This window comes from Diabrotica virgifera, chromosome 8 (genome assembly GCF_917563875.1).
Source record: "Diabrotica virgifera virgifera chromosome 8, PGI_DIABVI_V3a".
Lineage (NCBI taxonomy): Eukaryota > Metazoa > Arthropoda > Insecta > Coleoptera > Chrysomelidae > Diabrotica > Diabrotica virgifera.
Window position 1 is genome coordinate 23,547,995 of NC_065450.1, and position 12,719 is coordinate 23,560,713.

The 12,719-nt window shown below is 33.5% G+C and overlaps 1 protein-coding gene across 2 annotated transcripts in view; it reads left to right on the forward strand.

Annotated features, from left to right (window-relative positions):
- LOC126890402 (WD repeat, SAM and U-box domain-containing protein 1-like) overlaps nucleotides 1–12,719 on the forward strand; it is a 205,759-nt gene that overhangs the window by 134,877 nt on the left and 58,163 nt on the right. For both annotated transcript variants that reach the window (XM_050659298.1, XM_050659299.1), the window contains exon 7: nucleotides 8,784–9,015. In XM_050659298.1, the coding sequence (XP_050515255.1) occupies nucleotides 8,784–9,015 (232 nt within the window). The remainder of the gene's footprint in view (nucleotides 1–8,783; nucleotides 9,016–12,719) is intronic.

The window sequence follows — 12,719 nt, forward strand, 5'->3', positions numbered from 1 at the left end:
AATTGAATAAAATGGCTTGGTTTTTGCTTGCGAATTTTTTGTTAAGTTGAGTCAGAGCGGTTGAATATAATTTTGATTGATTGGATGGATTAATGACATCTTGAGAATTTTGAAGTTCAGAAGATCTCTCCTCTGAAATTTCCTGCATATTGGGCCTATGTTGCCTGATTACGGCCCTTGTGCTTGGACAGGTTCATTAGTAATTAAGCTACTTAATTACCTCGTTACTGGTATTTATAACCGTTGTTTACTGTTTGTTGATTAAAAAATAGTAATAAAGATGATCTAACTTACAGTTTGATCCCAAAATCGGATTAAGCACTATATAATACACTATTATACCAACTTTGATAATTTTCTAACAAGTAAAACCACCTTAATTTTGATAAAAACTAAGAGCTAATCGGAAACACTGTTTACTAGTTAAGAAACCAGTTTCGAAGTCCGATTCAGAATTTTTGTTTTGTGTGTTCTGTCGGATTTAAGTCAAGTTTATTTGTATATAGTATTTTATAGAAGTCTTCCACTATCTCTAGCATTTCCTCTCTGTTGGACGTGAGTTTGCCATTTTTTCCCTTGAGTCTGATAATCTCATTCCTGCTGTTTGTCAATTAATTTCCTTCTCAATATCTTCATACTCTTGTTATGCTCGATTGTCTGCGACATTTTCTCATTTTTATATGCCCTTATGTCCTTTCTAATTGCTTTAGAAACCTCTTTCTTTATTTTTTTTAAGCCTTGTTGTTCTATATTCTTATCTTTTAGCATTTCTCTTCTTTCTTCCATTTTAAGTTTGGTGTTAGCAGTGATTTTCTCTTCTCTCTTGTTACCTGTACAACATTTCCTTCGAGCTTCTGCTATGGTCTTAGTAATTATTTTATTAAGCTGATTTATATCATTTGTGGGGAGTCTGTTTTGTAGATGTACAGTTATTTGTCCTTTTATTTGTTTCTTTCTTATTAGTTTATTTGTCTCTGTGTCGATGTTAATTTCTATTAAAACGCGAATCATTCTGTGATCACTTCCTGTTGTGAAGCTGTTTAGGACAGTGACATCTTTAACTATACATTTTTACTTTATCGTACTACATACGTAGTATAGTATAATAGATAAAGTTATAGGATCGTGCAAAAAATTTTTTCAGATTTCACTTTTTTTGACGTTTTGAGTCCCCCTGAGTCTAAAAAGCAAATAAAAAAACATGTCGGAAGTATGTACGTATATGTACGTACGTACCTATGTATGTCGCCACCGCCCAGCAAAAACTACCGGACCGATTTCGATGAAATTCAGTATGAGTAAGTTTAAGAGAATTTTGTCGAGAAACTAAACTTTTAAAAAAACCTCTCAAAGGGGGGCCGAAATAGAGGGGTTACTTAGGGCCCATTTTTGCAAATTTTGACCGAAACGAATGAAATTTAACTCAAAGTTAGCTCATCGACAGGTAAATAGAAATGCGGAATTCGACATTTCCAAATTCAAAATGGCGACAAACATGGCCGACCGCCCACCCGACACATTTCCCTACCTATCTAAAAACTTGCTTAAGATAAGTTTAATTTGAAAAAGTCGTCATATAGCCTAAAGATGAGGCTAGTAGAAGAATATTATCGTTTTTCAGAAAAAGTTATGGGTTGCCTATATTTAAGGGGTCAAAATTTGACATAACTTTGAACTAGATTTTCTCAAAAATGGCTCGAAGGAATTTGTTTATTTTTTGATATATTTTTTATATCTTATCGGTAAATTGAATGACAGTAGTCAGATTTCTTATCTCCCCATAGGAGAGGAGTTATGAATTTTTTATAAAAAAATATTCGAGCGCCCGTAACTTCTTTGTAATAGAAACTAAAATTTAAAATTTTGCAGACTTATATAGTACTTTATTATCTATTATCACAAAAAATTTTACCTAAAAATATAGCTTCCGGTTGGACTGGAAATAAAAAAAAATCTTAATTTTTTTAGATACGCCCTGTATATTTTTACGGATTTTAAAAGAATGCAAAATTATCTTTCCAATGACATAAAACTCGTTGCTGTAGCTCAAAAACTCGAGAAGTTACAATAATTAGAAATTTTGCTATAATCTTTTGTGTGTCCTCTCTCAGGCGATCATATTATGTATAAGAGCATTATTATTATATAGGACAGTCAATGAGGGTATTGGGCTCGGAATTCCATCTTACTTCATCGACGTACTTGATATTTTCACAGTAAGTAGTGAATAGCTCTAGAAACAAAATCTACCCTATATATTATTGCACTTTTTTCTTGGGGCGGTTCCCGCCCCTTTAAGGGGGTGGAAAATTTGTTGGTCAAAACAAGCACGGAAGTGGTTAGAGAACCTATTTCTAAGCAAAAACTGGTCTATACTTTTTTTTGAGAAGTCAATACTTTTTGAGTTACGCGTAGTTGAAAATTGGTCATTTTCATTGAAAAATGACACCTTTTCGAACAGTTTTTTGTGAATACCTTAAAAACTATGTATCGAACTAAAAACACTATATAAAAAATTTTTTAGATTATAAAAAACAAAGAGATTCGTTCCTTCGTAAATGTTCTATTTATTATACAAAAAGAGATATGGTAGGTAAAGTGTTTGTTTTTTGGTACATGCTCAAACTGGTGTATTCAACTTGAAATAACAGAGGAACGGTAGGTTTTAGGTGTATAATAGGTTTGTAGTGTTTGAAAATGCCTTTAAAACGAGCACCGTTAAATGTCGGTTACATTCAAACTAAGCGAGATATGGTGCAAAAAAATATATGACTAATGTACTTTAAGGAAAAATGAGGAGTACATACATTTAACCTCTTATCCACCAGAATTTAAATGCATTGTTTTTCTTCTGCAATACCTTTTAATAAGTTGAACGGGTTTAAAATAAATGATTTTTGTAAAAAATGTGATCAAATTTTAGAATGCATTTTTAAATTTTCTTAAAAATCTTCCTTTTTCTCCATGTAATTCTAAAATAAAAATGTTCCACCCCCGAGAAGTGGTGGGAACCGCCCCCATGATAAAAGCGCCATAGTATATAGGATAAACTTTGAATTAGGAGATTGGGCTACTCCCAAAACTTCATTAAAATCCATGCAGTAGGATAGAATTCGGAGGTAATATCTTGTTCTTAATCTCGCGCATTGACTGGCGTATAAGAAATATAATGAAATGCAAATATTGTAAACTATTAATTTCTTAGAAAAATGTACTGAAAGTATGACTATAATATTCTATTGATTTATGCAATAATCTATACATCTATAGTGCGTCTGTAACGGTCCACCCGTTATAATATCATTTTTAGCGCTTTAATTATTTTTAAAATTATTTTCTTTTGACCTCCCATTTAAATTCTTTAATTTCTCGTAAAGGACTTCTCATGTGACGTCACACTGTACGGAACCTAGTTGAACCGTTCCTTGTCATTTAATTCGTGTTCCGTGAGAGTTTGACGTCTTCCTCGCTGAATGAGAGAGTAATGCTCTTTACTTGACTGTGAGCTGTGGTTCGAATCGGTTATACCAATGGCGGGTTGATAATTTCAACTATTTAAATCATTTTTGTTAATTTCCAAGTGAAAAGTTATCTGGAGCCTGGAGTATGGAAACATATGTGTAACTCAACACCTCATGGAATCTGGATAAGAATCAACCCGGTAAAATATTTAGTTTTTCATAATAATTTTTTTATATAGCCTGGTTTTTTTGTGATGGAACATTTGATATATTAGGTTCATTGTTAAATTTCTTAGTCAACTCATTATTTGGATTTTATGTAGATTATTTCGATTATTGAATATTCATTCAAGGAAAATTATATATTAATATATTTTTTGGTTAAACATAACCAAACATATGCAATTCTCAATTAATATTGGAAATAATTATCATTTCTCTGTAGGTTTTAAATTTATTGAACATCCAATATTTTTATAAATTCTATATATTTTTACAGATATTCCCTCAGATAAATCATATTCAAATTTCACATTCATCATTATTTGTTCATGTTTTCACACTCAAAATAGTTCAAGGTTACCTGAGATTAGTTTTTGTTCCATTTTAATGATTGGTTTTTCTATGTTAATGCTTCTAAAAAGTTTCCTCAATTATTTCTTCTTCCCTTTACTTTTTGCTAATGTCTAAAATGGGAAATAAAACTGGGAGTGTTTTTAGCCATTTGGGAGAAACCATAAGATGAAGTCATAGCCCCTTCTTTGACCACCTAGGGAAACCACCACAGCCACAGTCAAGTCAACATTGGGAGTAAGTCATTTTTGGGAACAAGCTTTTTGGGAGTATTCCAGCTCCTTTTCGTCCTGCCACCTGGGCCTACGGAGGGCATGGGACCGCATCATCTTGATGCTCATTTCTGAGGATGCAGCAGCAACCTGGAGTCGTTTGGGAACATTTATTGTTGTGTTTTAAGTAACTATGGTTTTTATATATCAGACATTTATTTGATACATTATGTTTATTAATTTTTTTTTTCAGATTTAGCGTACCTTTGTTTTTATATGACATATTTGTATATTATTGTATTTGGTTCCCAAACTTTGTATCTACGGTAACTTCTTGTGCACAGGAATAAGCCTAGAGAAAATTAGGTTTTTAATATTTTATTATTGCTTTGATATTGGTTTATGTAATTCGGGTAAATTTATTTTGTAATATTACTTGCTTGTTGCCCAAATATTTTCTTGTTATTCGCTTTATTTCGATTGTTCGGTTAATTCGTCGTTACTTTATTTCATTGCATTTTCTCGGTTAATTTAGGTCATCGTTTCGGTATTAATTACTTCATTACTATCACTTTATTCATTTGTATATTTAACTTTATTTATTCATTATGGTATTTTCTCTTAGTGAGGCTTGGGCCTATTTATTTGTAGTATTTTGATCTTTGTCAGTTTCCTTTAGTTGTACGTAGCAGGCGTACTATAACCATTTGGTAGAAGACTTATGTAATTTTGTACCCTATATGTTAGTGAGAGGTACTTATACCTTTAAGTTTTGTAACAGGTAACATTATTATTATCTCAAATATAACTTTTTGTATAACTTATGTCATTTTAGAGTTACATGATATATGCTTGTCTAACTCAGAGATTGTTAAAAATCTGGTAGTTATTTTAATAAATATTTATTTATTTTGTATATCATGAATTTTATTATTCCTTTATGTTTGTTATTACAGGTTTGATATATTTAATATTTGACAGCAGTATAAGATACCTGGGAAAATGATCGAAGATCATTTTCGTGGCGCCCATGATTTGTTAGATTTATTTATCTTGATCGTCTTTAGAAATTATTCATCTTATTCCTCTTCAGTACCTTATTCTTATTTTATTATTTCATCTTCTAGTCATCATTACTATTTATATAGAGCTACTGTTCTTCGACAGGCATGCAAACGAGCCGTATCCATCCTTGAGTGTCAAGTTGCTCTCTTGCATCTATAGCTAGCCAACTCTATTCAGTTTGCCTCTGTCTCTTCCCACTGCTACTTCTATCCCTTCTAATCCCCCTTTCTTCAGTGCTACTACTGCAAAGTAGTATTATTTTTTTATTTTTCTTACTTCGGCTTCTCAGCGTAGAAGTCACTTCACCCTTTTCTTTACACACCCCACATTCTCTTCATTTTTATACCAGTTCTTTTCTATATTCTTTTTCCTTACTTCTGTTGGAGTATATCTTTCTTTTTACTTTCACTCCAACAGAAGTTTTCTTCTTTTTGTTACACGTCCGCGAAATATAGCATCGAACATTTTCTCAAATGCAGGAATTAATGATGCGTAGAACCATAAAAAAACTTTATTATTTTTATAGAATGCCAGTATCTAGTACGATAACGATAATAGATCGGTACGATAAAGTTCTCGGGCGGCCCTTCCGTCCAGCGTTTTTGTCTGTACCTAATTATTATATAGTCAATTTCATTTTGCGTTTTCCCATCCGAGCTTCCCCATCCCCATGTCCACCTTCTATGATGTTTTTTGTAAAAGAAGCTATTCATTTGATATAATTTGTTCTGAAGGAGATAGTTTAATAAAGTTTGTCCGCGTTCATTTCTTCCATCGCTGCCGAAGTTTCCAAGTGCAAACTCTGATGGATCGGATTTCATGCCAATTTTTGCATTCATATCACCAAATAGGATTGTAAAATGGGTGTGATTATCTTTCAGGGCTTTTTTCCATCTCCATTTCAGTGATCTTGGCATCCGATAGTAGCCTTCGAGCATTGTACGTTGCGACATTGATCTTAAGTAGTCTCTGAGTCAAGGTTTTATCTCCCCCCCCCCCCAGAATCCGAATTCGTGGGACAGACTGATACATCAGTGTGAGATTCTGGATTATCCTAATCACCTGGGGTAATTTTTTAAGTCTTTACATTATTTGAGGGAATATGACCAAAAATAAAACACCACGCCTGCCATGCGGGTTGGTGAGTTTTAGAGTAAGTAGTAATTAGAAGGAAATAGACACGATTGGTTAAAAATGTCCTAATTGATTATCCTTGCTGCAAAATAGCAACAAATACAAAAGAAAGGGGAAAACAAGTCTGTTCACATTCAATCTTTTCTAACCACTTACTTTGGATTAATGGATTAATAAAACTGCAACATAATAGAGTTTTTCATAAGTGGTACTTTTTGGAATTGCATAATAAAGAAAAAATAAGGTTTTCTATGATATATCACTCCACCTAGGTTGCCCTTTAAAAAAAATCAGGATAGCGCCGATACGCTAAACGGTGGCGTCACATTAATATGAAATGTTCTCTAAGAAATGCAGAATATCATCTCATTGATGGTCCTAGAATTTCGTAAATATATATTCATTGGTTTCAGAGAAATTACCGTGTTTCCATAATTTTTCACTACCCTATACAGGGTGAGGCAGATAAAGGGCCTATTAGAAATATCTGGAGAACTCAAGGTAAGAAAATTATGAAAATCGGAATACAGGGGTTTTGAGGTGTGAACTATTTAATGAAAATATTTTGGTCTCTTTGCTACTTCCGGTTACACCGGAAGTTGGTTGTAACTTCGTTTTTTTAAATGGGACACCCTGTATATTTTTACATTTTTAGATTCTCCTTGATTTCTTCTTTCTTAAAATATAAGTTTTTGTAATATTATACAGGGTAGGTTAAACGATAATTAGGTTTTTTTTATTAATTTCGTAGCAAAATTCACACCCTGTAGAATTGTAGTAGTTTGACATAATAAACTCTGTTTATGTTCAAATGATTTTTAATATAGTCTAATATGTTAAGAATTATTGGTATAGTTAAATTTTTCCTTTTTTGTATACAGGGTTGGTCGAAACACAGAATGAGTATTTTCTGAGTTTTCTTAAATGGAACACCCTATATTTTATTATCGTAATGAACTGATATTTTATGCTACTTTTTTATTTCTTAAGCATTCCCTATACCTAACTGCTTTAATTTGTGAGTTATTGGTGATTCAAGCCAAACATTAATTTCAACAAAAAATACGTGAAATTTTATTAGGTTGGCCGTGAAAATATTCAATCACAAATAATTTTTCGGAAATAAATACATATTAATCTTGACTGATCTTTAAAATTGCCAATAATGGTTGAGCTATCAAAATACCTACGTAGTTAACATTCTTGGCGTGATTGACAATTAAGCACAAACTAAAGCATTTAGGTATAGGGAATGCTTAAGAAATAAAAAAGTACCATAAAATGTCTTTTCATTGCAATACTAAAATACAGGGTGTTCCATTTAAGAATATTCAGAAAATCCTCATTCCGAGTTTCGACCAACCCTGTATACTAAAATTTAACATTTAGCTATACTAATAATTTTTAATAATAGTAGACTATATTAAAAATCATTTTAACACAAATAGAGTTTTTGATATCCAACTACTACAATTCTACAGGGTTTGAAAATTGCTACGAAGTTAACAAAAAAAACATAATTAGCTTTTAAACTACCCTGTATAACATTACAAAACTGCATATTTTAAGAAAGAAGACATCGAGTAGAATCTAAAAATGTAAAAATATACAGGGTGTCCTATTTAAAAAAACGAAGTTTTAAGCCACTTCCGGTATAACCGGAAGTGGAAAATTGATGAAAATATTTTCATTAAAGAGATCACCCTTCAAAACCCCTTCATTCCAATTTTCATGATTCTGTTGCCTTTAGTTCTCTAAATATTTCTAATAGGCCAGTTATCTGCCTCACCCTATATAAAAAATTCATTACAATTTATTGTAGTGAAGGCTTTTCAAACTTCGTAAAATCCCATATTCGCTGTTGCTTATAAAATAATAATTCCAATGTGATTTTTCTTCTTCCATTTAATTAATTTTTGTCACTCTCATGTCACTCTTATGCCACACTTGCGTCACTCTTATGCCACACTTGCATTTATAGCTATTCATATAGCATATGCATATAACATTATAGTAATCATTTAAATCTAATGGTAAAAACATGCCGAAGATACATAGGTCGCGATTGCGGTGGCTACATCGATATCAAAACAAACCTTCATTTTCTTATGAGATCGCACATACCAAGGATGTATCACCCGTTCACACTCGCGACCTTGCATCGCGGTTTACAGCGATGTCGATGCCAAAACAGGATACGGAAAGTATCTTCGGTATGTTCTGCCCGTCATCGATGTAAACCTCGACCGCGATCGCGACCTACACCGCGCTCATCCATGTATCTTCCGCATGTTTTTACTCTTAGTCAGGCATTTCATTTTTATATATTTTCTTATAGGCTCAAATGACAAAAGTATCATCATTTGGGATACTACAGACAGCCTTACACTAGACTCAGACATGAATCAATACAGTCATAGTGGAGACCGCATATCAGAAACTCAATTATTTCCCGTGGAAAATAATAATACAAGCATAGTAATGCTGCTTGAAAAATTGGATGATGTCCTGGAGGGATCTGTCAATAGTTGTTGTTTTAGTGGGAAACATTTGCTAGCACTTGGATCTGGGTAAGGAAATTTTTAACGTTAAAAAATAAATATTAAGAGGCTATATCAGCGCGTCCTCAATATTTTTTTTGAAAGTTCTGCGAACGTTCAACAATGTGGCAACAGTGAATCGGCAGTACGACAGTGACAGTGACAATATAATATCAAAAACTAAGGCACAATATTGTGATGACAATAATTATTATACTCATGCTTATGCTGTATGCTTATAGGCACGCTAAATGTTGCCAAGTCAGTTAAGTTCGAGTTCCTGTTATATGGCACAATTTCATAATGTGGCACAAAATCTAGACATGGGATAAAAAGTTTATTTGAAGAAAGTGTATTTTTTTGTTCTTCTTAATTAAAGCTTACAGGCTCGTTTTTGTAATATTTTATTTAATTAAAGAGTAATTTTCACATACTAACTCAAATTGGGCTCAGTACCGCCATTCTTTACCATAAGTATTACAAATATGTGTGCCAAATATCTCGACAATATATCGTCGCTGTGGATCTGAAGAGAGTTAACACACATTTTATCAAAAATGAGTTACCTGCAGCATTGCAATCAGAAAGAAAGGTTCCATGTTTTGGAATGTTCCATTTTGAATGAAACAACATATTCACTTAGCTCTCTTCACTACAACATGGAACCTTTCTTTCTGATTGCGATGCTGCAGTTAACTCATTTTTGAGAAAATGTGGGTTAGCTCTCGTCACATCCACGACGACGATATTAAATATTAAAGCTGCAATCTTGGAACGCGTTTTCCGCGCGCTGATGTTGCCTCTTAAAAACATTTATATAAACTTGGCACATAATGTGACTATGTTAGTTACTGGATATATTAACCCAAATCACTTAAGGAAATGGGTACGTAGTTTCGGCTCCAATGTTTTTTAAATGGGATTCATTTTTTTGAATCCTGAGAAAACTAATAAGCATTTTTGAAAAATTTAAACGCAGAATGAAAGATTACGTTCTTACCGAGGGTCGAAAGTCCTTGAAAACTTCTGTAATGTTTATTTTAATAAGTTACACGGGTGAAAAACTAAGAGAAAATGTAGTGTGATTTTTAATTTCAAATATCTCATTCAAAAGAAACTTTTTATTTATTCTCAGGGACTTTCGGCTCTCGATAATAATTTAGTATTTCATTCTGCGTTTAAATTTTTGTAGAACGCTAGAGGATGTCCAAACGGCAATCCACATACAAAAAAGCCATAAAGCACCGGGAATAGATAAAATACCGGCAGAACCACTCAAGCAAGGAGGAAGGAATTTGACACAACAGATGTACCAGCTAATACGAGAGATATGGATAGAAGAAGAAATCCCCCAACAATGGAAGAAAAGTATAATCTGCCCTATTCATAAAAAAGGAGACAAACTGTTGTGTCAGAATTATAGAGGCATCTCTTTACTTTGTTCGGGATACAAAATATTCACAAACATCCTTAATCGAAGACTTCAACCTCTCACGGAAAAAAATCATCGGGGAATATCAAGCAGGGTTTAGGCAAAATAGATCTACCATTGACCAACTATTTACAGTTAAACAAATACTAGCCAAAGCATGGGAATATGACATGGACGTTTACAATCTCTTTGTAGATTTTAAACAAGCCTATGATTCAATAGATAGAACAATTCTACCTAATATATTGGAAGAATTTGGCATACCATCAAAATTAATACGACTATTGCAATTGACAATGACAGAAACAGAAGCACAAGTATGTATTCAAGGACAGATCACTGATGCGTTTACGATAACGCAAGGACTAAAACAAGGCGACGGACTGGCTCCAACGCTTTTTAATCTTGTTCTTGAATATGTAATTAGACGGTTGACGGTGAGTGGAAATAACATACTTACAAAAAAATCTACCCAATTAGCGGCATACGCGGATGATATAAACATAATGAGCAGAACAATGAATGCAGCGGAAGAAACCTACGTTGAGTTGAAACAGAGTGCAAAAGCAGTAGGGCTAGCAATAAACACAAATAAAACAAAACTACTCATACAAACCAGATCAAATAGACCGGCGCAACAACACTTTATTGACGATATAGTACACGTGAATAGATTCACGTACCTAGGAATGGATCTGGTTGCAAGCAATGAAGAAGAACCGGAAATAAATAGAAGGCTTGTGCTGGCAAATAAAGCCTATTTCGCGATGGGCCACATATTCAAATCGCGAGACGTACACCGGAAAACAAAACTCCGGGTATATTAAACAATAATCAGGCCCATAGTAAGTTATGGCTGCGAAACATGGGTGGTGACACAGAAATCTGCCAATGCATTAGATGTGCTTGAAAGAAAAGTATTACGTAGGATACTGGGCCCAATAAATGAAAATAACAACTGGCGAATTAGGTATAATAGAGAAATATACGAGCAATATAGCGAACCAACTCTAGCACAACACACTAAACTTCAGAGATTACGGTGGGCAGGGCACGTGGTCCGCATGCATGATAATAGAATCCCCAGAAAATTGCTGAATGCAAGAATGCGGGGAAGAAGACCTGTTGGAAGACCTAAAAAGAGATGGGAAGACGAAGTCGATGAGGATGCCAGTAACTTCCTGGGAACGCGTTCATGGAAAAGAACAGCGGTAAATCGAAATGATTGGAGAAGCTTATTGAAGAAGGCCAAGGCTCGATTTGGGCTGTAGTGCCATTGGGTGGATGGAGCTCTCGTCACATCCACGACGACGATATTCAATATTAAAGCTGCAATCTTGGAACGCGTTTTCCGCGCGCTGATGTTGCCTCTTAAAAACATTTATATAAACTTGGTACATAATGTGACTATGTTAGTTACTGGATATATTAACCCAAATCACTTAAGGGGATGGGTACGTAGTTTCGGCTCCAATGTTTTTTAAATGGGATTCATTTTTTTTTCGAATCCTGAGAAAACTAATAAGGATTTTTGAAAAATTTAAACGCAGAATGAAAGATTACGTTCTTACCGAGGGTCGAAATTCCTTGAAAACTTCTGTAATGTTTATTTTAATAAGGTACACGGGTGAAAAACTAAGAGAAAATGTAGTGTGATTTTTAATTTCAAATATCTCATTCAAAAGAAACTTTTTATTTATTCTCAGGGACTTTCGGCTCTCGATAATAATTTAGTACTTCATTCTGCGTTTAAATTTTTTAAAAATATTTATTAGTGTTTTCAGGATTTGAAAAAATAGACACCATGTTCGTGGTGATATTTTCCAAATCGAACATTCGCTATCTTTGTCATACAACCAACTCATAAAACGCACTGAGTCAAATATAATATGATGACAAGACATTGACAATTTTAAATATTTCACATGGCTTCAGGAATATTTTGAGTTGTTGATTAAATAATATTGATAGTGTATTTGATAAATAATTGATTTAAGACGTAAACTTAATAAAAAGTTAATTGTTTGTTATTTATGGACGATCCAAGAAGATAATTGACCAGGATATTTTCTGTGATTCAAGTATTTTGTTGTTAAAGATGTTCAAAATTGTAAGCGTTCCATAGTAACCACCCGTGTTGAGCTGCCCCCCCCCCCCCCACTTGCAAAAATTAAAAAACAAATAGTCCTGATTTATGAGCTATTTATGAGCTCTCATATTCCGCAAATTAAAAATTTTGAGCTCGTTCCACTGAGCAGGAATTTAATATTTTAGTGGGGGGGCTGAGTCAGCCCCCCCACTA